The sequence below is a fragment of the Hemitrygon akajei genome, chromosome 3 (assembly GCF_048418815.1).
Source record: "Hemitrygon akajei chromosome 3, sHemAka1.3, whole genome shotgun sequence".
Taxonomy (NCBI): Eukaryota; Metazoa; Chordata; class Chondrichthyes; order Myliobatiformes; family Dasyatidae; genus Hemitrygon; species Hemitrygon akajei.
Window position 1 is genome coordinate 111,570,129 of NC_133126.1, and position 27,046 is coordinate 111,597,174.

At 43.1% G+C, this 27,046-nt stretch overlaps 1 protein-coding gene across 1 annotated transcript in view; it reads right to left on the reverse strand.

The window, feature by feature from the left end:
* farp2 (FERM, RhoGEF and pleckstrin domain protein 2) overlaps positions 1 to 26,730 on the reverse strand; it is a 135,588-nt gene extending 108,858 nt beyond the window's left edge. The window contains exons 1-2 of the mRNA XM_073040564.1: positions 26,623 to 26,730; positions 16,493 to 16,720 (exon numbers count right to left, since the gene is read on the reverse strand). Coding sequence (XP_072896665.1) covers positions 16,493 to 16,693 — 201 coding nt within the window. The 5' untranslated portion in view covers positions 16,694 to 16,720; positions 26,623 to 26,730. The remainder of the gene's footprint in view (positions 1 to 16,492; positions 16,721 to 26,622) is intronic.
* Between the last annotated feature and the right edge of the window lie 316 nt (positions 26,731 to 27,046).

Below are 27,046 nucleotides of genomic sequence, written 5' to 3' on the forward strand. Positions count from 1 at the left end.
CCAAGTGAGGACTGGCAGGAAGTGGAGGGCAGAGGAAGCTGTTCAGGAAGCAGAGGCAAGGCTGCGTCACAGGAGGCTGGTGGGAGTGGTCACACGAGGTAGAGCTGGGCTAGGATCCTTTCCAACTCCCCAAATGGACACCATCAGAGGGAAGGAAAGGCGCCGCCGAGTTCAGGAGGAGGTGAGAGCAGCAGTGGAGGTGAGGAGAACCTGCAAGGTGGTGGGAATGAAGCAACAGGGACCTTGGACAAGATGGGAGAATGCAGTGGAGAGGAAAGTGATCTATGCTGAGCTTTGGAAAGCCGAGCCACACCACAACCAATTTCTCGTCCAGGTAGTGTACGATGTGCTTCCAAGCCCATCAAACCTGCACACATGGGGCAAAGCAGAGTCATCAGCGTGCCCACTGTGTTCCAAGCGAAGAGCCCTGGAGCACATCCTCAGCGGCTAAACAAGGGCACTTGGTGAGGGACGGTACCGATGGAGGCATGATCAGGTCCTGAAGGCCATCGCCGAAGCCATCAGCGTAGGAGTGGAGTGGGCGGTCCCAACCCTCCAAGCAGATCATTGCCTTTGCAAGAGCTGGGGAGCAGCCAATACCTTCCAAAAGAACATCTGCAGGCATCCTGACCTCTGCAAGGGACTGGCAGCTGTTGGTGGACCTCGAAAGGCAGCTGAAGCTCCCCAACCATATCGTAGCCACCACCCTGCGACCAGACATTGTCGTGTCTGAGTCTATGAAGCAGGTGGTGATGCTGGAGCTGACAGTCCCATGGGAAGATCACTTGGAAGAGGCCTTTGAAAGGAAGCTATCTAAGTATGCAGGACTGGTCAGCATCTGCCAGCAGGTTGGATGGAGAGCGAGGTGTCTCCCAGCGGAAGTTGGTTGTAGGGGATTCGCAGCCTGTTCCTTAGCCAGAGCCTACAGCAATTTGGGCATCGAGGGAGAGAGGAAGAGGAGAGCCATCCGCAGTACCACCGATATGGCAGAGAGGGCCTCAAGTTGGCTGTGGTTCAAGAGAGGGGAGCCATGGAGTTGTGTAGCTAGCCATCTGGACACAAGCTGGGGTCTGATCAGCCCCGGCTGGGTCACGTGGAGAAGGATGTATGATGTTAAAAGACCCAAAACACCCGATGATTCCAGGAACATCACTGATGATGTGTCCAGAAGCATCAGTAGATGTACGCACACAGCAACTCCTAGATCATTTCATTCTTCAACAGTATCCAGGGCCCTACCCTTCACATGAAAACTGGACCCTAATTTGTCTTCCCAAAATGCAACACCTCACACTTATCCCAATTAAACTCCATTTCCCAGTCCTCAGCCCACTTTCCTAGCTGATCAAGATTGTTCTGTAAATCCTGATAACCTTCACTGTCAATGACACCACCTTTTATTATTGGCAAGCTTACTAACCATTCCTTGTACATTATATCCAAATCATTGATATTGTTGGGGAAAAAAACAGCAATGGGCCTTGGGGAATACCAATAGTAACAATCCAAAAAGCAACCTCCATCTCCACCTGTTTCCTATCATCAAGCCAATTATGTATCCAACTGCTTAGCTGTCCCTGGGTTCTGTATGATTTACTCTTATTAACATACCATGTAGAACCTCAAAAGCCTGGAGGTTTATATCGACCATGTCAACCACCTTTTCATCGTCAACCCCACACACACACAAAGCTATTCCTAGCCAAATCCTCTTTTTAAGTGCTTGTATATCTTATTCCTCAGAATCCTCACTAGTAACTTAACTACCATAGATGTTATACTTACTAGTCTATACTTCCATGGAATGCTGGAATAGTGAAATGCTGGGTTTTAAATCTGGCTAACAAATTGGGGAATGTGTGGGATTGGAACAAGAATGTCAAAGCTACAAACACACGAATGGTTCTATACATTTAAATGATACACAACTCCAAGAGTCAAATTACATAAAGAATATAGAAATTAGGGTTGTCTTCACTGGAATTTAATAGTTTTAAAGGTGCAATGGGTCCAAGGAAAATTGATAGGATATTGAGAAAGTATTTCCACTGGTTAGAGATTTCAGGACTAAAAAGACATTGCTAAAGGAGTTAGCCTTTAGAAAAAAGTTAGAAATCTGCAAATTTCAAAATCTTCCAGAACTAACAACTGATGCTGCATCAATTATTAATTTTGAAATTAATAAACCTAATTAACACACACAAAATGCTAAAGGAACTCAGCAGGCCAGACAGCATCTATGAAAAGAGTATAGTCCACGTTTCAGGCAAAGACCCTTCGGCAGGATAGAAATGTCCTCAAAATTTCAGGTCTCAGCCCAAAAATGTCCACTGTACTTTTTTCCATAAATGCTACCTGGCTTGCTGAGTTCCTCCAGCATTTTGCGTGTTGCTTGAATTTCCAGCAGATTTTCTCTTGTTTGTGAATAAATCTAATTATTTACATTTAAACTGGTTCAAGTTAGATTGCCGACCACACATATACTGTACAATCTCAAAAAAAAATGATTCAAGGGGTAAAATGGCCTTTTCCAGTAACTGTTCCAAAACAGATTCAACTATGCAAAAAATTCAGAAACTATTATGTAATTTTTCTGTTCCAATTAGCATTCAGTTCTGATTGGTACTTGAATGAACAATTGCAAGAGCCAGTCAGCCTCCCACAGCTTTCTCACACACCCGTGGCATAGATCTGTTACAAAGGACATACAATAGAAACATTAATCCAAAGGATTTGGGTGACTATCAATAAAACCTCAAACGACCACAAACACTCAAAAACACTCTGCAGTTTAATGAACTGAATGATATTTTTTATTGCCAATGCCACACTTTCATTTCACAGACATTTCCCCTTGTCAAGTCTCTAAGTCAGTGAGAAAGGTGAAGAACAGAGGGCAGAGGGCGGGGGGGGGGGGGGGGGGGAGTTAAGAAACAAGCTAAAATCTGTTTAAATCCAAGTGAAAAATTAGTAAAACAAATTTTTTTGGAATGCCAGAGAACTCTAGAAAATCAAGTGGTTAACAAAAATGGCATTGCATAACTGCTGATCTGGATTGCTTTCAAACATATGGGGAAATGGTTTATAGAAAACATACAACACGTTAAAACTAAATGTGCCTTTTGCTTTTCTGAGTGAATCACTAGGATTACAATGCATCCAATTTGTACACAGCAAGCTCCAAGAAGATTAAAGACCAAATTTAGGTGGTGCTGATGCAAAGAAAATGTATCTGGAATAACATTCCTGTCTCTTGTAGAGATGGCAAGTTTTACTTTTAATTGCAACTCAATGTCAGTCAGAGCCAGAACCAAAATTTCCCCTACAAGTAGAAACACATTTAAGTATGGTATTGAATTTCCCCTTAGTACATTATGAAGAGTTAATGAAGAGGTAAAATTGAGTGGATGAGTAAAAGAATGACCAGGAATTGATGGTACTGAGGTACAGCACTTTATTCCTTGGAGGATAGAGGCTAAGAGGATACTATATAGAGGTGCACAAAATCATAAGGGAACGGTAGATTGAATCTACGGATAGCACTCAGTCCTTTTCCCAGGGTTAGGGAATCAAGAACTAGAAGACACAGGTTTGAGGAGACAGATTTAACAAGAACTTGAGGTCAACATTTTTTCCCTACACAAAAGGATGGCATCAGCTGCTTGGTAAAGGCAATTACAATACTAACTTTTATAACACTTAGAAAGGTACAAGAACTAGAAAGATTTAGGTGGTTATGGGCCAAATAGACTAGCTTCGATGGAGTATTGTCATTCACATGGATCAGTTGAGCTGAAGGGCCTGTTTCTGTGCAGTAAACTCTACGTTTATGACTAAGACCATTAAACTATAGCATAGATAGAGATTAACTTGATATGCAAATCTTAATCAATTTCCATCACTATCTTCTGCAATTTAACATCAACCCTCATGCACATAAATTTAGCACTATAATAAATGCACTTCTTAAAAAATAGTGCCGGCTCAAATGAAATCAACTGCATTTCCTGTAGCTGCTGATCAGGCTTGCACAATGGCGAGGAGGAATTTTAGACCATTCCTCCAGACAGAACTGTTTCGGTTCATCAATATTTCTGGGATACCTTGCATGAACAGCTCTCTTCAGCATCTCAATTAGGTTAAGGTCTGGACCCTGACTCGGCCATTCCAAAACACCAATTTTCTTCTTTTTAAACCATCCTGTCGTTGATTTACTCCATGTTTCGGATCATTGTCTTGTTGCATCATCCAACTTCTATTAAGCTTCAGGTGACGAACCACTACCCTGACATTCTCCTGTAAAACATCTTGAAGCAATTTTGAATTCATTGTTCCCACAACAATTGCAAGCTGTCCAGGCCCTGAGACAGCAAAGCAGCCCCAAAACACGATGCTCCTTCCACTGTGCTTCACAGTTGGGATGAGGTTTTGGTGTTGATGTGCAGTACCCTTCCCCCCCCCCCAAACATAGCAATGTGCATTTCTACCAAGAAGTTCAACTTTTGTTTCATCTGTCCACAGAACATTGTCCCAGAAGCATTGTAGAACATCCAGGTATCTTTTACAATCTTGAGACGTGCAGCAATGTTTTTTTTTGGAGAGCAGTTGTTTCCTCCATGGCGTCCTTCCATGAACACCATTCTTGTTCAGTGCTTTTCTTAGAGTGAACACATGAACAGAGACTTTAGCAAGTTCTAGAGATTTCTGCAGATCTTTTGCTGTTACCCTTGGGTTCTTTTCACCTCCTTCAGCATTGCACGTTGTGCTCTTGGTGTGATCTTTGCAGGATGCCCACTCAGGGAAAGTAGCAACAGTACTGAGTTTCCTCCATTTGTTGACAATTTCTCTTACTATGGTCTGATAAACACTCAGGTCTTTAGAAATGCTTTTGTAGCCTTTTCTTGTTTCATACATCTCTACAATTCTTCTTCTAAGGTCCTCTGAAAGTTGTTTTGATTGAGGCATGGTGTATATGACAGATCTTCCTTAAGAAGAGCAGACTGTCAGAAACCTTACTGTGTGTCTTTTTTTTTAAAAAGAGGGCAGGACACCTCTACAACCCACACCTCCAATCTCATCAATTGGAACACCTGACTCCAAACTGCTTTTCTAGAAGGCATGACCTCAGAGACTTTATTCGAACACAGTGATTGTTTAAATGGCATACTCAGTATTGACAAGAAGTACAATTGTTTGTGTGTTCAGAGAGGCACTACATATGTAGGGTAAGTATGCACCAGTTTCACAAGATTCACAGTGTCATTGAAGACTGGCACACTACTACTGAAATGGAGCACAGAAACATCGTGACTCATTGCTTTAAGGTGTGGTATAAGAAATTCAATACACAGAAATATAAGCTACAAAGTTCAAAAGTTCAAAGTAAATTTATTATCAAAGTGCATAGAGGGGTGGCACTCCACTGGTTGGAGTCAACCACAGATGTTGCATCCTAGCTGTCTACGTTGTTGGTGCAATTACTACAAAAGCCAGGGCAGTACAGTATGATATGGAAAACAAGCAGTTACCCTTACAGCAGGCTCACCCTCTCCACGTAGAACAGCACAGACCGATACAGTTTGGCACTACCAGCGCCATGGGAGTTGCCAGTCAGCATTGTACTCAACACAAGACTAACTAAGGGACTCCAGCTCTGGATTTTTCCTTGGGGTTTACTCTTGAAGCCTTCCCAATGAGTGGGTATAGCCACAAAGCAGCAGAGGTTTGAGATCCAAGTTTTCCTTCTCCAAGATGAGCTGCCAACCACAGCTGACAAACCAATCTTCCTGGAGCGACTGGTTTTAAGTAACAGTCATATTCCTTTGCCACATGAAGGCCCGGAGCTGAACGTAGATGTACATGGCACACCATTGGAAGCATTTAATAGGTAGTAGGAGTTTATCCCCAGTGCCTCTCCCAGCCATGACAGCCTTAAGGAACCCAAAGCTTATACATATACATGTCATACATACTACCCTGAGATTCTTTTTCTTGCAGGCAATTCACAGTCAATACAAAAAAACACAGGAATCAGGAAAAAGCACCCACAAGACTGACAAACAGCCAATGTTCAAAAGACAAGTGTGCAAATATAAAAATAATAAACTATCAAAAGCACGAGTCCATAGGTTGTGGGAACAGTTCAGTGTTTAGGTGAGTGAAGTTATCCCCTCTGGTTCAAGTTTAGGGCAACAACTATTCTTGAACCTGGTGGAGTGGGCCCTGAGGCTCCTGTACCTCCTCTCTAATGGCAGCAGCAAGAAGAGACAACATCTGGATGGGAGTCATTGATAGATACTGCTTTCCTGCAACAGCACTCCCTGTGGATCTGCTCAATGTTGGGGAGTGCTTCACCCACGATGGACTGGGCTATACACAAAACTTCTTGTCCGTGCTTTCTTTGGCCCCCCTCCACCTCTGATCCCCTGATGAGGACTGGCTCATGGAACTCCAGTTTCCTCATCAAGTCAATAATCAGATCCTTGGTCTTGCTCACACTGACTGTGAGCTGGTTGTTGTGGCATCACTCAGCCAGACTTTCAATCTCCCTCCTATATGCTGATTTGTCACCACCTTTGATTCAGCCAATGACAATGATTTTATCAGCAGACTTAAACTCTGCTTTGGAGCTGTGCGTAGCCTCAGTCATAGGTTAAAGCAGGTAGAGCAGAGGGCTAAGCACACAGCCTTGTGGTGTGCCTGTGCTGATGGTGATTGTGGTGGACTCAGACAGTTCCATCATAGATACAGTTCTCCCCACTGTTCAGAACATCTAGAAGAGACAGCATCTCAGGGAAGCAGCATCCATCACTAAAATACCCCAACCACCTGGGCAAAACCCTCTTTGATACTCCATCAGGCAAAAGATATTGTACCCGAAAACTCACAAACCAATCTTCAATATAGTTTGTTCCAGCTGCCATACCATTCTTGAACTAACCCCAAAACCCTAACACTACTCAGACTATTATTTCTTTTTCCTCTGAATATTATGGTTATTTGATATCAGTTGTGTTAATTTAGGACTATACCTTTAGGGGACCTTTCTTGTCATATTTTGGGGGTCTTAAGGAATTACCTACTAGTTGAGGACATTTGATTGTACTTGGGAAGTTGCCTCCCTTTTAACACGCATATGCTTACCTCACACGGTGGTTGATGAATTGTAATACGAGTGTATTTTATATCATCTGACATGTTGTGGATGTGTGTGGGCCTTCATCTTGAAGTAGTTTGGGGGTACAGCCATAAAATGTCTGTACTTGTATTTGTGAATTGTTGTACTGTAAATACATTAGCTGCCATGGTATGTTCGGGGAGGGTGGGTGAGGGGAGGTTTGTTTAGGGGTAAGATATAAAAGCAAAATGGAGGAAAATGTAATCCATTATGCATATTGTATTGTGTCATTCTTTTAATAAAAATATTTTCAAAAATTTAGGTCTATACCAGCTTATGTTTGTGTCTCTTTTACCGTTCCTCATTCTGGTTACCCTCTCACTCCTACTCTTCTCCTCGTCTGCTTATCACATCCCTCTGGTTCCCCTCCTCCTCCTCCCCCTCCCGTTCTTCCATGGTCCACTGTCCTCTCCTATTACATTCCTTCTTCTTCCTTGCTCTTATCCCCCTCCCCTCACAGCTTTTTAACTTCATTCCCCTACACTGGTGTCACCTATCACCTGCTCGCTTACACTCTTCCCCACTGTAATTCGAGCTGCAAAACAAATATTTTCATTAGTGTTTGGAAAGTTACAGCATTTCAAAAGTGCCAATTCCAACAAGAAAAGTCTGTATACAGAATACAATGAGAATTGAGCTATACAGTAGGTTCAGTAGCTGGACTACACATAACACCCACACAATTTCCATTTAAGTGCACTGCTGACTCAACTGCTGTGATTAGCAGCTCCAACTAACCTTGAGATACAGATAAAGTATTCCAGAGCATAAAAGATTATTTGACAGAACTATGTAATCAAACACAAGGTAACCAACTATCCTCCTACAGACACACCCATGGTTAAAACTCAGGAAATTTGCTAATATATACAGGTAATTATAATCAACAATGGAAAGCTATGAAGATATAGAATTTCACTTCCTACAAGTAGACAAATTGCAAGGCAAGACAAAACCTGTTAACTACCAACAGAAGCACCAACTGAAAACTTCTCTATGAATGACAATGAGCAATCAACAAGAGCCATGTCGCAGTGTGCTTTTCAATATGCCAAGGTACATGTTGCATTATGTTCTGCTGGGCTCAATGAAATGCCTCAATATACAATATAGTTTGCACCAGAAAAACAGTTATCATATTCTTCTGGACAAAGATCATGCTTCTTATCAATCTGACAGATCCAAAATTCAAATATTTGCTAATTATAGTAGTGCTGGCTAAACTTCAAATAATATTTCTCACATTTCCTTGTTACGCTCAAAGGCTCCTCTTATTTAATTTGGGCTCCTTTTGCCCCTGCCACTGCATAAATACTTAGTTTTTGGCCATTTCACAAACCTTTTTTTCTTTCACAAATACAATCGGCCCTCCTTATCCGTGGGGGATTGGTTCCAGGACCCCCCACAGATACCAAAAAATGCGGATGCTCAAGTCCCTTATTTAACCTGTCCCAGTGCGGTGGTCTTTAGGTCCCAGTGTGGTGGTCTTTAGGACCCAGTGGAACCATAAGACAAAGGAGCAGAAGTCGGCCATTCAGCCCATCGAGTTTGCTCCACCATTTCATCATGAGCTGATCCAATCTCCCCTTCGGTCCCATTCCCCCGCCTTCTCACCATAACCTTTGATGCCCTGACTACTCAGCTACCTATCAATCTCTGCCTTAAATACACCCAATGACTTGGCTTCCACTGCCGCCCATGGCAACAAATTCCATAGATTCACCACCCTCTGGCTAAAAAATTTTTTTCGCATCTCTGGTCTGAACGGGCGCCCTGCAATCCTCAAGTCACGTCCTCTCGTACTAGACTCCCCCCACCATGGGAAACAACTTTGCCACATCCACTCTGTCCGTGCCTTCCAACATTCAAAATGTTTCTATGAGGACCCCCTCATTCTTCGAAACTCCAAGGAGTACAGTCCAAGAGCGGTCAAACGTTCCTCATATGTTAACCCTCTCATTCCCGGAATCATTCTAGTGAATCTTCTCTGAACCCTCTCCAATGTCAGCACATCCTTTCTTAAATAAGGAGCCCAAAACTGCACACAATATTCTAAGTGAGGTCTTACCAGTGCCTTACAGAGCCTCAACATCACATCCCTGCTCCTATACTCTATTCCTCTAGAAATGAATGCCAACATTGCATTCGCCTTCTTCACCACCGATTAAACCTGGAGGTTAACCTTAAGGGTATCCTGCACGAGGACTCCCAAGTCCTGTTGCATCTCAGAACTTTGAATTCTCTCCCCATTTAAATAATAGTCTGCCCATTTATTTCTTCTACCAAAGTGCATGACCATACATTTTCTGACATTGTAATTCATTTGCCACTCCTTTGCCCATTCCCCCAATCTATCCAAGTCTCTCTGCAGATTCTGTTTCCTCAGCACTACCGGCCCCTCCACCTATCATAACAAACTTAGCCACAAAGCCATTTATTCCATAATCCAAACCGTTGATATAAAACATAAAAAGCGGCCTCAACACGGACCCCTGTGGAACACCACTGGTAACCGGCAGCCAACCAGAATGGGATCCCTTTATTCCCACTCTCTATTTCCTGCCAATCAGCCAACGAATGCTCTATCCACGTATGTAACGTCCCCATAATTCCATGGGCTCATCTTGTTTAGCAGCCTCATGTGCAGCACCTTGTCAAAGGCCTTCTGAAAATCCAAATACACAACATCCACTGCATCTCCCTTGTCTAGCCTACTTGTAATTCCCTCAAAAAATTGCACTAGGTTTGTCAGGCAGGATTTTCCTTTAAGGAAACCATGCTGAGTTCTGCCTATCTTGTCATATGCCTCCAAGTACTCCATAACCTCATCCTTGATAATCGACTCCAACAACTTCCCAACCACCGATGTCAAGCTAACAGGTCTATAATTTCCTTTTTGCTTCTTTGCCCCCTTCTTAAATAGCGGAGTGACATTTGCAATCTTCCAGTTCTCCGGAACCAGGCCAGAATCTATCGACTTTTGAAAGATCATCGCTAATGCCTCCGCAATCTCCACTGCTACTTCCTTCAGAACACGAGGGTGCATTCCATCTGGTCCAGGAGATTTATCTACCCTTAGACTATTCAGCTTCCTGAGTACTTTCTCTGTCGTAATTGTGACTGCGCATATTTCTCTTCCCTGACACCCTTGAATATCCAGTATATTGCTGATGTCTTCCTCAGTGAAGACTGATACAAAATACTCATTCAGTTCCTCCACTATCTCCTTTATCTCCCATTACAATTTCTCCAGCATTATTTTCTATCAGTCCTATATCTACTCTCACCTGTCTTTTACTCTTTATATACTTGAAAAAGCTTTTAGTATCCTCTTTGATATTATTTGCTAGCTTCCTTTCATAGTTTATCTTTTCCCTCTTAATGATCTTCTTAGTTTCCTTTTGTAAGCTTTTAAAAACTTCCCAATCCTCTGTCTTCCCACTAATTTTTGCTTCCTTGTATGCCCCCTGCTTTGCTTTTACTTGGGCTTTGACTTCTCGTCAGCCATGGTTGCATCCTTTTTCCATTCAAAAATTTCTTCTTCTTTGGAATATATCTGTCTTGCACCTTCCTCACTTCTCGCATAAACTCCAGCCACTGCTGCTCTGCCATCCTTCCCGCTAGTGTCCCTTTCCAGTCAACCTTGGCCATTTCCTCTCTCATGCCACTGTAATTTCCTTTACTCCACTGAAATACCAACACATAGGATTTCGGCTTCTCTTTCTCAAATTTCACAGTGAACTCAATCATGTTGTGATCATTGCCTCCTAAGGGTTCCTTCACTTCCATCTCTCCAATCACCTCTGGTTCATTACACTATACCCAATCCAGTACAGCCGATCCCCTAGTGGGCTCAACAACCTGTTCTAAAAAGCCATCTCATAGACATTCTACAAATTCTCTCTCTTGAGATCCAGTGCCAACCTGATTTTCCCAATCCACTCGCATGTTAAAATCCCCTACAATTATCATAACACTGCCCTTCTGGCAAGCCCTTTCTATTTCCTGTTGTAATTTGTAGTCCACATCACAGCAGCTGTTTGAAGGCCTGTAGATAAATGCCATCAGGGTCCTTTTACCCCTGCGATTTCTTAGCTCAACCCATAAAGATTCTGTACCTTCCGATCCTATGTCAATTCTTTCTAATGATTTAATATCATTTCTTACCATTAAAGCCATGCCACCCCCTCCGCCTAGCTGCCTATCCTTCCAATACACCGTGTATCCTTGGACATTCAGCTCCCAGAGACATGCATCCTTTAGCCATGTCTCAGTGATGGCCACAATATCATACCTGCCAATCTGTAACTGTACAACAAGATCACCCACTTTATTCCTTATGCTGTGTGCATAACACCTTAAGTCCAGTATTTGGTACTTTTCGCATTGATTGCACTGCAACTCATCCCAATTGCTGCAAATTTGCTCCATCACCTGCCTGTCCTTCCTGACATCCTTACTGCTCACTGCATTAGATCTATTTCTGTTTTCCCTCTCCTCCACTCCATCATTCGGGTTCCCATCCCCCTGCCAAATTAGTTTAAACCCTCCCTAACAGCTCTATTAAACCTTCCCACCAGGATATTGGTCCCCCTAGGATTCAAGTGTAACCCGTCCTTTTCTTTTACAAGTCACACCTGCCCCAAAAGAGGTCCCAATGATCCAGAAACTTGAATCCCTGCCCCCGCTCCAATCCCTCAGCCACACATTTATCCTCCACCTCATTCCATTCCTACTCTCACTGTCGCGTGGCACAGGCAGTAATCCTGAGATTACTACCTTTGCGGTCCTTCTTCTCAACTGCCTTCCTAACTCCCTGTATTCTCTTTTCAGGACCTCTTCCCTTTTCCTACCTATGTCATCGGCACCTATATGTACCACGACCTCTGGTTCCTTACCCTCCCGCTTCAGGATATCTTGGACGCGATCAAAATCATCCCGGACCCTGGCACCAGGGAGGCAAACGACCATCCAGGTCTCCTGATTGCATCCACAGAATTGCCTATCTGACCCCCTAAATATCGAGTCCCCTATTACTACTACCTTCCTCTTCCTTTCCCTACCCTTCTGAGCTACAGGACCAGACTCTGTGCTGGAGGCATGGCCACTGTTGCTTGCCCCAGGTAGGCTGTTCCCCCACCCCCCCAACAGTACTCAAACAGGAGTACTTATTGTCAAGGGGTACAGCCACTGGGGTACTCTCTAGTACCTGACTCTTCCCCTTCCCCCTCCTAACCGTGACCCACCTGTCTGCCTCCCGTGGCCCCGGTGTGACCACCTGCCTGTAACTCCTCTCTATCAACTCCTCACCCTCCTTGACCAGACGAAGATCATCAAACTGCAGCTCCAGTTCCCTAACATGGTCCCTTAGGAGCTGCAGCTCGGCGCACCTGGAGCAGATGTGAACGTCCGGGAGGCTAGGAGACTTCAGGACCTCCCACATCTGACACCGAGAACAACGAGCTGCCCTCACACAAATACTTCCCCTTTCCTCAAATAACAGGAAAAACTGAAACCTAACCCTACTTTGCCTCGCCCGCTTCCGCCTAAGCCCGTTGAGCCAAAGCCTTTAAGCTTACACTCTGCTCCCGGCTCACTCCACTGCCCACAAACGACGCTGCCCACTGTTTAAGGCTGTGTCCTTTTTAAATCTTCCCCGCTTCACTGCCCGACGTCACACGCCTGTGCAGTCCCACCTCTCTTAACTCCGATGAGAATAAGAAAAAAATCAAAATGGCTCCCATCGCACTCCCGTTCTACTCCTCCGACTTCCTTCTCCAAAACCCCGGACTTTATTTAACATGTCTTAGTGCGATGGACATTAGGACCTGGCGGCGCAGCTCTGAATCCCAGTGTTTCTGTTCACGAAAATACTCACGATCACGATTAAAAATAAAGTGGAAATAACAAAGCGATCGGAAAGAGGTAAAACGCCATTGGTCATTGGAAAAGTGTTAGGCTAGTCGGTCAATGATCGAAAAATTTTAATGAAGTATGTGAAAGGCCCTGCCCCGATGAAAGCTACAATAATTACTAAGCAACGCAGTGGTTTAATTATTGAAATACATATGTTTCTTAAGTGTTTTATATGCATAGAAAGGTAAAATATGTACTATGTATTAAGAAAAACGTTTGACTAACTGACGCTAAATAATACCGGATGTACCTGTTCCGACTTCAAATCCAACTTAAAGATGGACTCAGGAATGGAACTCATTCATAACCCGGGGACTGCCTGTACTTTTAAGTCATTTCTAGATTACTTATAATACCTAATACAATGTAAATAGTTGTTATACTGTATTGTTTAGGGAATAATGACACCAAAAAATAGTCTGTACATGCTCAAGCAACGAGTGCTGGAGAGAGAACTTCCAGGTTTTCCCAATCCGCGGTTGGTTGAATCCGCGGATGCGGAATTCACAAATAAGGAGGGCCGACTGTACAGCATGTTTTCCCAAAATAAAGTTTTGAATCTGAACCCTGATGTGTAAACTAAAAATTAGCACTAAAAAATTGTACATGTAGCATTTCTCTTTCCCACTCTCAGAACAATCATTCCTATAGCCAATTGCAATCAGATGGGCCACTGTGCACACAAAAGTGTCAATCAGGAGTCAAATGTATGATGTTCATGGCTTGGTCACAAAATAACGTAGGACAGTCAGTTTGGAGATGCAAGACACTGCAGATGCTGGATTCTGCAGCAAAAAAAAATAGAACTGTTGGAGTAACTCAGCAGGTCAGCAAACTTCTGTGAAGGGAAATGGACAGTTGATGTTTCAAGTCAGGACCCTTCATCTGGACTGAAAAAGGAAGAGATAAACAGTACAGGCAGTCCCCGAGTTACAAACGTCCGACTTACGGACAACTTGTACTTACGAATGGAGGGAGGAGAACGCCATTTTAAGTTATTGCCGTTAATACTGTGTTGAATGTGTAACTTTGTATTTGGCTTAAATATTTCTTAGCAAGATTCAACCTGACCACCCCCCCCCACCTTTTCTAGTCAGCACCGCCCCCAGTTGTCCCATTTAACCTGTCTCAGTGCGGGTGGACTTTAGGACCCAGAGCAGTACAAGACCTGCCACCCGCAGCTGCTGCTGTATTTTGTTTATTAAGTGTGATCGTGAAAAATAGCAAGATCAGAAATGCTGATCAAGTCAACTAGTTCCTAAAGAGAACTGATAGGCCAATCAGACGGTTCACTGCTGCTCAGCAATAAAACATAAAATCCGCAGTTTTCTGTTCCATTGACGGAAAACGATCACGATTGAAAATAAAGTGGAAATAATAAAGAGACTGGAAAGAGGTAAAACGCCATCGGTCATTGGAAAAGCTTTAGGCTACAGTCAGTCAACGATCAGAACAATGTTAAAGGATACAGGTAAAGGATAAAGTGAGAATAATGGAGCATGTGAAAAGCCCTGCCCCGATGAAAGCTACAATTATTACTAAGCAACACAATGGTTTAATTAGTGAAATACATGTTTCTTAAGTGTTTTGTAAAACATATACTATATACTAAGACAAACGTTTGACTAACTGATGCTAAATAATACTGGATGTTCCTGTTCCAACTTACATACAAATCCGACTTAAAGACGGACTCAGGAACGGAACTCATTTGTAACCCGGGGACTGCCTGCACACATATGAATGAATGAAGGATGGTATAGGGCAAAGTTTGCAAGCAATAGGGTTTGACTGGCAGATAGTCAAGTGCAAGAGGGAAGAGTGGAGATAGCAACAGAGGGTGCGATATGATTCTGTGTAATGTATTATGCTCTGAAATACTTTATATGCACCTCAAGATTAGTTGGAGCTGCGAATCATAGCAATCAAGTCAGCAGTTCTCCAATACAGTTAAAAGAAAATTTAGCCCAATCTCTTGTCCAATCAATCGCAAGAATGTTGTGGGGGGAGGAAAGAGCATGAGAGAGCAAGCGAGAGAGCAATAAAATTACTTTGCATTAGTAAAATCCATCTCATCTTGATCTTACTCTAGAAATAGTTCAAATATTTCAGCTGTTAAAAATAACATCTTTCTGAAAATAGGTGATGTGCACTGGCAGCAGTCTGGTTCAAACTTAGCATGTTTGAAAGAGCAAGGCAACACACAAATGGCAATCAGCAAGATCGTGTGATTAGAAATCACGGGTCAACCTATAAGCCCAACAAATTTATATTTATTTAGAGATACAGCATGGAATAGGCCCTTCTGGCCCTCCAAACTGTGCCACCCAGCTATCCCCAATTTAACCCTAACCTAATCACAGGACAATTTACAATGACCAATTTAACTGAGAGAGGAAACCGGAGCACTTGGAGAAAACCCATATATTCCACAAGTACAAACTCCTTACAAAGGAATCCAGGATTGAATTCCAAACTTCAACGCCTTGAGCTGAAATAGCATCACACTAACCGCTATGCTATCGTGGCACCCAATATTTAACAAGAGCAAACAAAACAGTGCAGATATTCTCACGTTACATCAAAACATTTTGGTAGAAGTAGGCTACTAACACCTCTGCACAAAATGCCAATGGCATATCAATTCCCTGTCATGTTTGTAACGTACTGTTTGTGCTGCTGCTGCAAAAGCTAATTTTTATGGCAATTATGCCCTGGGTATGTATGCCAGTGACAATAAAGTTGAACATCTGTAGTTACCTTGTCAATGACCCTCAAATCATACAAGCATTTTAAATCTGAATTTGCTGGATATTTTGCAGTTCAAATCCTAGCCCACAACTTTTGTATATAACAAACCATTAAAGTATCAGATCAACTCTAGGAAACCTTCAACTTTATCCAAACTACTGTTCGCTCAATTAACCAAGTGAAATCGCAAGCCTTTGGCATATCATTACTCTTAGTACAAAAAATTACTAAATTTACACTGTTTAATTAAACTTCTTCACAAGCAATGCGCTCACAAAGAACACTAAACAAAAACAAAAAAAACCTATAATTTCTTTTCCCTTATCTTCATGCAAGAGACTAAGCACTGAATCAGCAAGAGTGATACAACATGCCAACTCAAAGCAAAACCCTGAACAGTCAATGAATAGTTTGTGGTAGGTTTGGGCAGTGTAACAGATCTGGGAGGAACTAGCCACTTAGTTCCAAAATGTTTTTGTGCCACATCAGAATCTCCTAGAAATCCCAATAACTAACCAAGAACAGAAAACACACAGGTGGGAACTTGTTTGACTATCAATCAATAGATCTTACGCTCAAGACAATAGTTTCAGTTTTTTAAAAAACAGCTAAATCGCAAACTTTGTAGGGAAATAAAAATTACCTCACCTCTACTTCAAACTGTTCTTGCACATCATCCAACAACTGAACCGTGAGTTGCATCCCTCTGCCACGTGGTTTACTAGATGATGTGGTGCCGATCGAGAGGCTCTGCCCTGGCTCCAGAGTACTAACCGCTGCATTTGTCACTGTTCCAAGTCGAGCTCCTGGAGTCTGCAAAACACGGTATGTTCCTTCCATCTCCTCCATCCCACACCTTCAGACAACACATGTAGTCTAGGAAAAGGAAACCATCAAATTTAAACAACAGATTATAACTGCATTTTGACTAAGCAAAAATACTTTGATGTTCCCAAACTTTTAAAATAATCCAAAGATTTTCTAGATTTTTTGCTGAAATTACAGTACAGTTTCAGGGAAGTATACAAAAATATTGTATAAAATATCCAGCAAATTATTAATGACCACATAAGATTTTCTCCATTTTCTCCAGGCTAAAAATTTCAAATATATAGTAGCGATCCTTTAAAAAAACTATTCAACACAAAGTATTCTTGTACAGAGATCAACGTCACTCAAAGTTGTTTAACGTCAATAACTAGAAAAATAAGCAACAGTTTCAGATAACTGAACATTTTTGAAACACTTTGGCCATTGTGAATAAATAGACCTAAAGACTCAAGAGATACATCCACAGAAGAGCAAAGGGAAAAGAATCCTGCATGTTTTCTGAAGAAATGCATTTCCTCACAATAAAGTCCATTTCTGTGCTTGAGTCCTGACTCTACAAGCTGCTAGTTGAGTCACTTAAGAGTCAGTTACTTGGCTTCTCAAACAAGTTTCCTAGGGATTATGAGTGTCCTGATACATTTTATATCTTGTAAAAATATCATTAAACATGCCTACTTCCACAATCTAAAAATATTCAATCAAATTGACTCTTGAGTTTGGGAAAATATTTTAACTACCGTATATGCCATCTTGACACAAACAAGTTACCCTACGTTATCAAACTTAAAAGTGAGCAGTATTTCCTGGTATCTCTGACCACATCAGGTTGAACTCCGGTGGTTTTCAGATTTGTGCAAATGACTTTGCTACCTCATTGTTTGATTCATAAAATCTGTCTACTTTCATATTTGTGAGCTGTATTTAAATCTTAATCAGTGATTTATTTCAACATTTACAAAATTTACACCCGTGCTCTACCCAACATCGCCAAGGCAACCGGGTAGGATAATAAAAGCACAGGACAGGGCTGTCCTTTGAGCATATCCACTACTCATGGGTGATTTCTCACGCCCCATCAAGTATTACTTACCACAAACCTGTCACAAATAGCTCTGCATCAAATGCTGCTAACAGATCTTTCCACGTAATTTCATTCACAATAACTCCAGCACCAATTTTTATTTTAACAACCCTACCCAGAAAACAGAAAAACCTTCCACCTACCCTAGCATTTCTCCAATTCTCCAAAATATTCTTAGAAACTTTAACTGACTCTGCCACTAATGCACGTGACACCAACTTCTTAAAATGAATTTGCAATATGCACTCTTGTAATGAGATTTTTTTCTATTGAGAGTTACATTCTGATTTGTGAAATCTTTGTGCTTAAGTGTTCGATTGGTACTAATCTGGAGTTCTCTTATTAACCCTAACACTTTAAATTCCAGTATTACACTCTTGGTTTGCATAATTTTAATTTAACGTTTTCGATCAATCTTCCATTCTAGAACATCTAAAAAGGTTAATATATGCCACCTATGGTATAGTGCCAAAAGTGCTAACAGTACTCAATAATGTGTAGACTAGTCAGAGCTTTGTAAAACTTCAATGTTCATCTATGCTGGACATAAAAGGCCAACATTCCATTACCCATTCTGATTATATTTTGTCCTTGTTCTTGACATTTTAACAGAATAGAATTATACAAAGATATAAGCAAGGAAGCATACACGTCCACAATTCTCCATGAACCACACATCTAACTTTACCATTTACAAGTTACTCTATTCTTTTGAGCTTCCAAGTGTAAAATGCCACACTAACCCCAATTTGCAAACTCAAGCAATTAAAATTCTCCATCATTTAAAGATTCCATCAACATTAACTGCTTCCAATGTCATTTAACAACATACAAGAGAAAATCTGCTGATACCGGAAATCCAAGCAACACACACAAACTGGGGAAACTCAGCAGGCCAGGCAGCATTTATGAAAAAAAGTACAGTCAACGTTTCGGGCCGAGACCCTTCGGAAGGACTGGAGAAAAAAAGATGAGGAGTAGATTCAAAAGGTGGGGGAGAGGAGAGAGAAACACAAGGTGAAGCCAGAAGGGGAAGGGGTGAAGTAAAGAGCTGGGAAGTTGATTGATGGAAAAGATACAGGGCTGGAGAAGGGGGGAGTCTGACAGAAGAGATCAGAAGGCCATAGAAGAAAGAAAAGGGGGGGGGGGGAGGAGCACCAGAGGGAACCAATAGGAAGGCAAGGAGAGAAAGTGAGAAAGAGAAATGGTAAGGGGGGTGGGCATTACCAGAAGTTTGAGAATTTGATGTTCATGCCATCAGGTTGGAGGCTACCCAGAGGGAATATAAGGTGTTGCTCCTCCAACCAGAGTGTGGCTTCAACATGACAGTAGAGGCATGGATTGACATATTGGGATGGGAATGGGAAGTAGAATAGGTGGCCACCAGGAGATCCCACTTCCTCTGGCGGACGGAGCGCAGGTGCTCAGCAAATGTCTCCCAATCTACGTCACTGGGAGCACCGCAGTACATGACCGCAGTACATGACCCCAACAAACTCACAGATGAAGTGTCGCCTCACCTGGAAGGACTATTTGGAGCCCTGAATGGTAGTGAGGGAGGTGGTGTAGGGGCAGGTGTAGCACTTGTTCTACTTACAAGGAAAAGTGCCAGGAAGGAGACCAATAAGGAGGGATGAATGGACAAGGGAGTCGTGTAGGAAACAATCCCTGCAGAAACCAGGAAGTGAGGGGGCAGGAGGGAAAGATGTGCCTGGTGGTGGGATCCCTCTGGAGATGGCAGAAGATCTGGAGAATTATGTGCTGGACACGAAGGCTGGTAGTTGAGGACAAGAGGAACCCTATCCCTAGTAGGGTGGCGGGAAGATGGGGTGAGAGCAGATGTGCATGAAATGAAAGAGATGCGTTGATAGTAGAGGAAGGGAAGACCCCTCCTTTGAAAAAGGAAGATATCTCCTTCGTTCTGGAATGAAAAGAGTCATCCTGAGAGCAGATGTGGCAAAGACGGAGGAATTGAGAGAAGGGGATGGCGTTTTTACAACTAACCGGATGGGAAAATGTATAGTCCAGATAGTTACGAGAGTCCATGGGTTTATAGTAGACATCAGAAAATAAGCTGTCTCCAGAGATAGAGACAGTGAGATCGAGAAAAGGGAGGGAGGTATCAGAAATGGACCAAGTAAATTTGAGGCAAGGTTGAAGTTGGAGGCAAAATTAATGAAGTTGACGAGCTCGGCACAGGTGCGGGAAACAACACCAATGTCGATGTCACATAGGAAAAGCGGGAAACGGACTCCAGTGTAGGCTTGGAACTCAGACTGCTCCACGCAGCTGACAAAAAGGCAGGCATAGCTGGGACCCATGCAACTGCCCACTGCTACGTCTTTTGTTTGAAGGAAGTGGGAGGAGCTGAAGGAGAGATTATTGAGAGTGAGGACAAGTTCCACCAGATGGAGGAGAATGGTGATGGGTGGGAACTGGTTGGGTCTGGAGTCCAGAAAGAAACAGAGAGCTTTGAGGTCTTCCTGGTGGGAGATGGGGGTGTAAAGGCACTGGACATCCATAGTAAAATAAGATGATGGGGGCCAGGGAACCTGAGATCCTGGAAAAGTCCCAAAACATGTGAAGTGTCATGGCTGTAGATGGGAAGGGACTGAATTGGGAATGGGGGGGCTGGAATAGAGTCAAAATATGCAGATATGAGTTCAGTGGGCAGGAACAAGCTAGAACAATGGGTCTACCTGGGCAAGCAGGAGTGTGGATCTTGGGTAGGAGGTAGAAATGGGAGATGTGGGGTGCAGGAACTATAAAGTTGGTGGCAGTGGTTGGGAGAACCCCACAGCTAATAAGGTTGGTGATGGTGTGGGAGACAATGGCCTGGTGCTCCTTAGGGGGATTCTGTTCAAAGGGTAAGTAAGAGGAGGTGTCTGAGGGTTGGTGCTGGGCTTTGGCAAGGTAGAGGTCAGTCCACCAGACTACTAACAGCGCCCCTTTTATCTGCGGGTTTGATGGTGAGGTTAGGGTTAGTGCGGAGGGAGTGGAATGCAGAGCTTTCGAAAGGGGTGAGGTTGCAATTGGAGCAAGATGTGTTAAAGTCAAGACGATTTTGTCCCACTGGCAGTTGGCAATGAAAAGGTCCAGAGCAGGCAGAAGACCAGGTCAGAATGTCCGGAAAGAAGAGGAGGTTGAAGACAGGAGGAGGGGGTAATCGCTGCGGGAAGGAGAGTCCTTGCCAAAGAAGTAGGCTCGAAGACAGAGGCAGCAGAAAAAAGAGCTCAGTAATGTAGCAGATGTGGAACTTGCTGAGGTGTGGGCACAGGGGTACAAAGGTGATACCCTTAGTCAGGACAGATTATTTTGGAGGGAATGGATGACAAGGTGAGGCCCTTACTGAAGAAAGAACATTCTGTCTCAGAGAGGGTAAAGTCGGAGGGTATGGTGAAAACCTGGCATGGACAAGAGCTGGGATCGGGGGGAGAGGGATGGGGGTTGGTAGTGTCAAAAGAGAAGGGAGGTTTGGGGTAATGGTGGGGTAAGAGGAAGATGTAGTCTCTGAGGGCCCAAGAGCTGGCGGTGGGACCTGAGAGGTACGGGATTGCAGAGTGGTGGTGGGGGAAGGGCAGACTGGAGTTGCAGCAGCCATGTGTGAAGACCCAGCCTGGAGGTCAAGGCTGGATTCAGAGTTGGAGTTGGAGACCATTCCCTTCTGTCAATTCCAGAATCACAATGAGGCCACACTCAAGCAGAGGAACAACACCTTATATTGTGTCTCAGTAGCCTCCAACCTTTTGGTAAAACATCCGTTTCTTGAACTTCCAGTAATGCTGCCCCCCATCCTTCACCATTCCCCATCCCTTTTTCCCCTCTCTCACCTCATCTCCTTGCCTGCCCATCACCTCCCTCTGGTGCTCCTCCCCTTTTCTTTCTTCCATGGCCTTCTGTCCTCTCCTATCAGACTCCCCTTTCTCCAGCCCTGTACCAATCAACTTTCTAGCTCTTTACTTAATCTCTCCCCCTCCCAGTTTCACCTATCACCTTGTGTTTCTCTCTCCCCTCTCCCACCTTTTAAATCTACTCTTTTTTTCTCTCCAGTCCTGCTGAAGGGTCTCAGCCTGAAATGTCGACTGTACTTTTTTCACAGATGTTGCCTGACCTGCTGAGTTCCTCCAGCATTTGTGTGCATTGCTCCAATGTCATCTATCTTTGTTAGTCTTGTGTGTAGCTTCTCATTGATTCTTTTGAATTTCTCTGTTCTACTGCCTGCAAAAAATGAATCTCACAGTGGCATATACGTGCCTTGATAATAAATTTAATTTGAACTTTGTATTGACAAACATGGATACCGGACTTTCTACCCCACCCTTGTTAGAACATTAGAAACTTTTGACAACAACAGGCCATTCAGCTCAATAAGCTTGCCAAATTCCTATTCACATAGTGTGTTGAAATAACTATTGAGTTTAGATTAGAAAGTCTCTAAGGTACTACTCTCAACTACACAACTAGGTAGTTTGTTCCATGTGTCCTCAACTCACCGTGTAGAGAAATGCTTCCTGATGTTGGTCTGGAATCTCCCTTTAACCAGTCTCCACCCGTGTCCTCATTGATGGGTTAATTTTGAAGTATCAGCTGGCTTTACTTACTTTACTTACACCCTTAATGATTCTGAACTCTTCTATCATGTCTCCTCTCATTCTACGTCTATTCAGGCTAAAAAGATTTAATTCTTTCAATCTTTCTTCATAGCTCATACCCTGCAGATCTGGAATGAGTCTCGTCGTCCTTCTTTGAATTCTCTCCAGTGCTTTCACATCTGTCACAAAGTACGCAGACCAAAATGTACACAGTACTCAAGGTGTAGCCTCACAAGCACATTATACAGCTTAACGAGAACATCTCTAGACTTGAACTCCACTGAGTGGATTATACAGCCCAACATCCTATCAGCCTTCCTAAATCGCTTATGTGCATTGTCTAGATGTTGACAGTGATGCATCTACCAGGACGCCCGAATCTTTCTCATGCATGCACTTTCTAACTCAAGATCCTTGTATATTTTTTTCTAATATTTCTTCCTATATGTAATATTTTACATTTACTTACATTAAATTTCATCTGCAATTTATCTGCCCACACCTGGATTTTGTTTAGGTCTAACTGTATTGATTCTGATTAGGACAAGGATTGAACTTTGCGTCAATACCAGTGGTAGTGCTGCTTTGACCTTCTGGTTCAAACAGACTTAAAATTAAGCATCACCAGTGCTCCCACTTAACTACTGCTCTGAGCCCACTCTTTCCTGCCATCTTCACAATACTTTAACCCTAATTCTTCCTGCTATACTAAGCTCCACAAAAATCCATAATCCTACCCCTGAAGCACATCCAAAACAGTAGTACTCTTAATATGCTGTGAACAGTAAGATCAGGCAGCACTGATGAAGTAAGAATCACAGAATTAAAATGTCATATTTATGACTAACTTTCATAAAAATTTCAATGGAAGATCATAAATTGTACATTTCTCTCCCAACAGATGCTGCCTGACCTACTGAATACATGCAATGTTTCTACTGCAACTCAAGTATCTGGTTCCTTCTCTTCCCCCACTACCACCCCTCTTCCCCACTTTATATTCCTGTTTTCCTGTCCTCAATTTTAGTTCATAGTGTGATTGCTGACAATACACTGTCAGAGAGACACACAGCAAGGAAGCAGCTTCGGATCAGCAAGTCCACAAGTATCATCCATTTACAGTGTCAATTTTACACTAACCCCACAATCTGAAAACTTGACCCGACCTTATTCTCCCTACATTCCCATCATCTCTCCCCAGATTTTATCATACATCTACACACTAGGGCAAACTGCAGTGGCTAATTAATCTACCAACTAACATGTCCTTCAGATGTGGGAAGAAACTGGAGCACCAGGAGGATGTACAAATTCCAGAGGTCAGGATCGTGTCTTGGTCAGTGAGGCATGAGGCAACTCCAATAATTATGTACTCTATGTTTGTTACCTCTCAAATGTTAATACAACAATGTCCTGGAGTAACTTATAGCCAAATACAAAATTAGATCTACCATCTCACTTAGTAACTCACCTTTCAAACTGGCTTTTCAGTTGTTGTTCATTAAATGCAGCCTTTGCAGGAATCATTCAACACTATTCTGCATTCATGCTACGATATCATTGAAGATCTGACAGAAGTAAGCTGTCATGACAACGAATGCATACATCTCCCATTACAGTACATAAAAAGCCAGCTCACACTTCAAAGGAAAACAGCATTCAACCACAAACTTCCTCTTACTCTCATGAGTTCTATTCACTCGCTACGATTTTAATTTTTACAAAGCACATTTATTCAAACAGTAATATCTCCAGACAGAATTAAAAACCAATACCAAATTATAAAAAGCTAAGTACAAAAGAATTTCTCTCACCATGAGCTGGAAAACATGGAACAAAACTAAACCATTACATATACTTCATAAAACATTTAAGATTTCAGTCAATGATCCTTTCAAACACTGCTAATACCAATGTGTTAAAGATACCAACAACTTGCACCGATTTCACATACTTAACAAAGGTGGCACATAGAGACACAGAAAACCTACAGCAACATTCAGGCCCTTCGGCCCACAAAGCTGTGCTGAACATGTCCTTAATCTTAGAAATTACCTAGGGCTACCCGTAGCCCTCAATTTTTCTAAGCTCCATGTATCTGTCCAGGAGTCTCTTAAAAGACCCTATCGTATCCACCTCCACCACCGTCACTGACAGCCCATTCCACACACTCACCACTCTCTGCATTTAAAAAAACTTACCCCTGACATTTCCTCTGTACCTACTTCCAAACTACTTAAAACTGTGCCCTCTTGTGCTAGCCATTTCAGTCCTGGGAAAAAACCTCTGACTATCCACAAAATCAATGCCTCGCATCATCCTGTACACCTCTATCAGGTCACCTCTCATCCTCCGTTGCTCCAAGGAGAAAAGGCCGACTTCACTCAACCTATTCTCCTAAGGCATGCTTCCCAATCAAGGCAACATCCTTGTAAATCTCCTCTACACTCTTTCTATGGCTTCCACATCCTTCCTGTAGTGAGGCGACCAGAACTGAGCACAGTACTCCAATGGGGTCTGACCAGGGTCCTATATAGCTGCAACATTACCTCTCAGCTCTTAAACTCAATCCCACAATTGATGAAGGCCAATGCACCGTACGCCTTCTTAACCACAAAGTCAACCTGAGCAGCAGCTTTGAGTGTCCTATAGACTCGGACCCCAAGATCCCTCTGATCCTCCACACTGCCAAGAGTCTTACCATTAATACTATATTCTGTCATCATATTTGACCTACCAAAATGAACCCCCTCAACCTATCTGGGTTGAAATCCATCTGCCACTTCTCAGCCCAGTTTTGCATCTTATCAATGTCCCACTATAACCTCTGACAGCCCTCCACACTATCCACAACACCCCCAAACTCTGCGTGATCAGCAGATTTACTAACCCATCCCTCCACTTCTGCATCCAGGTCATTTATAAAAATCACACAGAGTAAGGGTCCCAGAACAGATCCCTGAGGCACTCCACTGGTGACCGACCTCCATGCAAAATATGACCCGTATACAACCACTCTTTTCCTTCTGTGGACAAACCAGTTCTGGATCCACAGAGCAATGTCGCCTTGGATACCATGCCTCCTTACTTTCTCAATAAACCTTGCATGGCGGACCGTATCAAATGCCTTGCTCAAATCCATATATACACTACATTTACTGCTCTACCTTCATCAATGTGTTTAGTCACATCAAAAAAAATTGATCAGGCTCATAAGGCATGACCTGCCTTTGACAGAGCCATGCTGACTACTCCTAATTATATTATGCATCTCCAAATGTTCATAAATCCTGCCTCTCTTGATGATGCAAAGATTATTGCCAGAGGCTCAGCAACCTCCTCCCTCGTCTCCCACTGTAGCCTGGGGTACATCTCGTCCATTCCCAGTGACTTATTCAACTTGATGCTTTCTAAAAGTTTCAGCACATCCTCTTCCTTAATATCTACATGCTCAAGCTTTTCAGTCCGCTGTAAGTCATCTCTTCAATCGCCAAGATCCTTTTACGTGAATACTGAAGCAAAGTACTCATTAAGTATCTCTGCTATCTCCTCCGGTTCCATACACACTTTCCCACTGTCACACTTGATTGCTCCTATTCTCTCACGTCTTATCCTCTTGCCTGTAGAATGCCTTGGGGTTTTCCTTAGTCCTGTCCAGCAAAGCCTTCTCATGACCCCTTCTCACTCTCCTAATTTCATTCTTAAACTCCTTCCTGCTAGCCTTATAATCCTCTAGATACTTTACAACGATACAGATACTATCCATCGATACCCCGTGTAAATATTTCTTTACTAATAGTCATTCGGACTGTTCAGTGTGTTAAAAGTGACGACTAAAGGGGTTTTGTCGTCGGTAGTCTCTTGATCAGACGGTCATTTAGAATGAACGTGAAACGAATGGATGGACGCGGATCATGCCACATCCCACAAATATTCAACACAGGAATGGTGATTATCGAACATTAAACACTGGAAACGGCCATCGATCCTTAGCGTCTATGCCGACTGTACCAAATTAAAGCCTAAACGCCTACACGCGATCCACAGACAGCGTCAGTGTGTCAATACTCCAGACCAATTCTCATTTAACAAAATGACAGCTATATAAAAGACTTTTAATCATAGTTAATGCATTTTAAACAGAAGAGAACCAGGAGAACTGCCGCCAACAGTCTTCTCCAGCGTCCCGTCGCAACACCAGCCCAGTCTCGGGATTAGAGCGGGGCCGCGGTCAGGTCTGAGCCGCGGCCGATCCCCTCCACCACCGTGCTCACCTCACACTTCAACGGAGCTCAGCTCCCCACACCCCCGCCGCCATCTTCCTCGCCAGCTGCACCGCCTGCTCATTGAAGGAGCGATGCGTCCCGAGCGTCCAATGGAAACCCGGTCTAAAGCAGCCGAGAAACGGATTGGCCAGAACCGAAGGCGGCATTCCCTGTCTGATTGGCTACAGTTTTCGCAGACATGTCTTATTGGTTAGTGGATCTGTTCCCCGTAGTTTATTGGGTTAAATGAATTAGGGATTGAGCCGAGGGGCCTCGCGAAACGATTTTGGGGTCCTGTACCTTGGTAATCGGCTTACCTACAACTAGGTTAATTCACCACTGATGGGTACAAGTCGGAGAGAGAAGCTGTTAAAGTTCTTAATGCAGACAACAGGATCTCATAAAATCGTCAAAAGTAGGCAAATAATGTTTC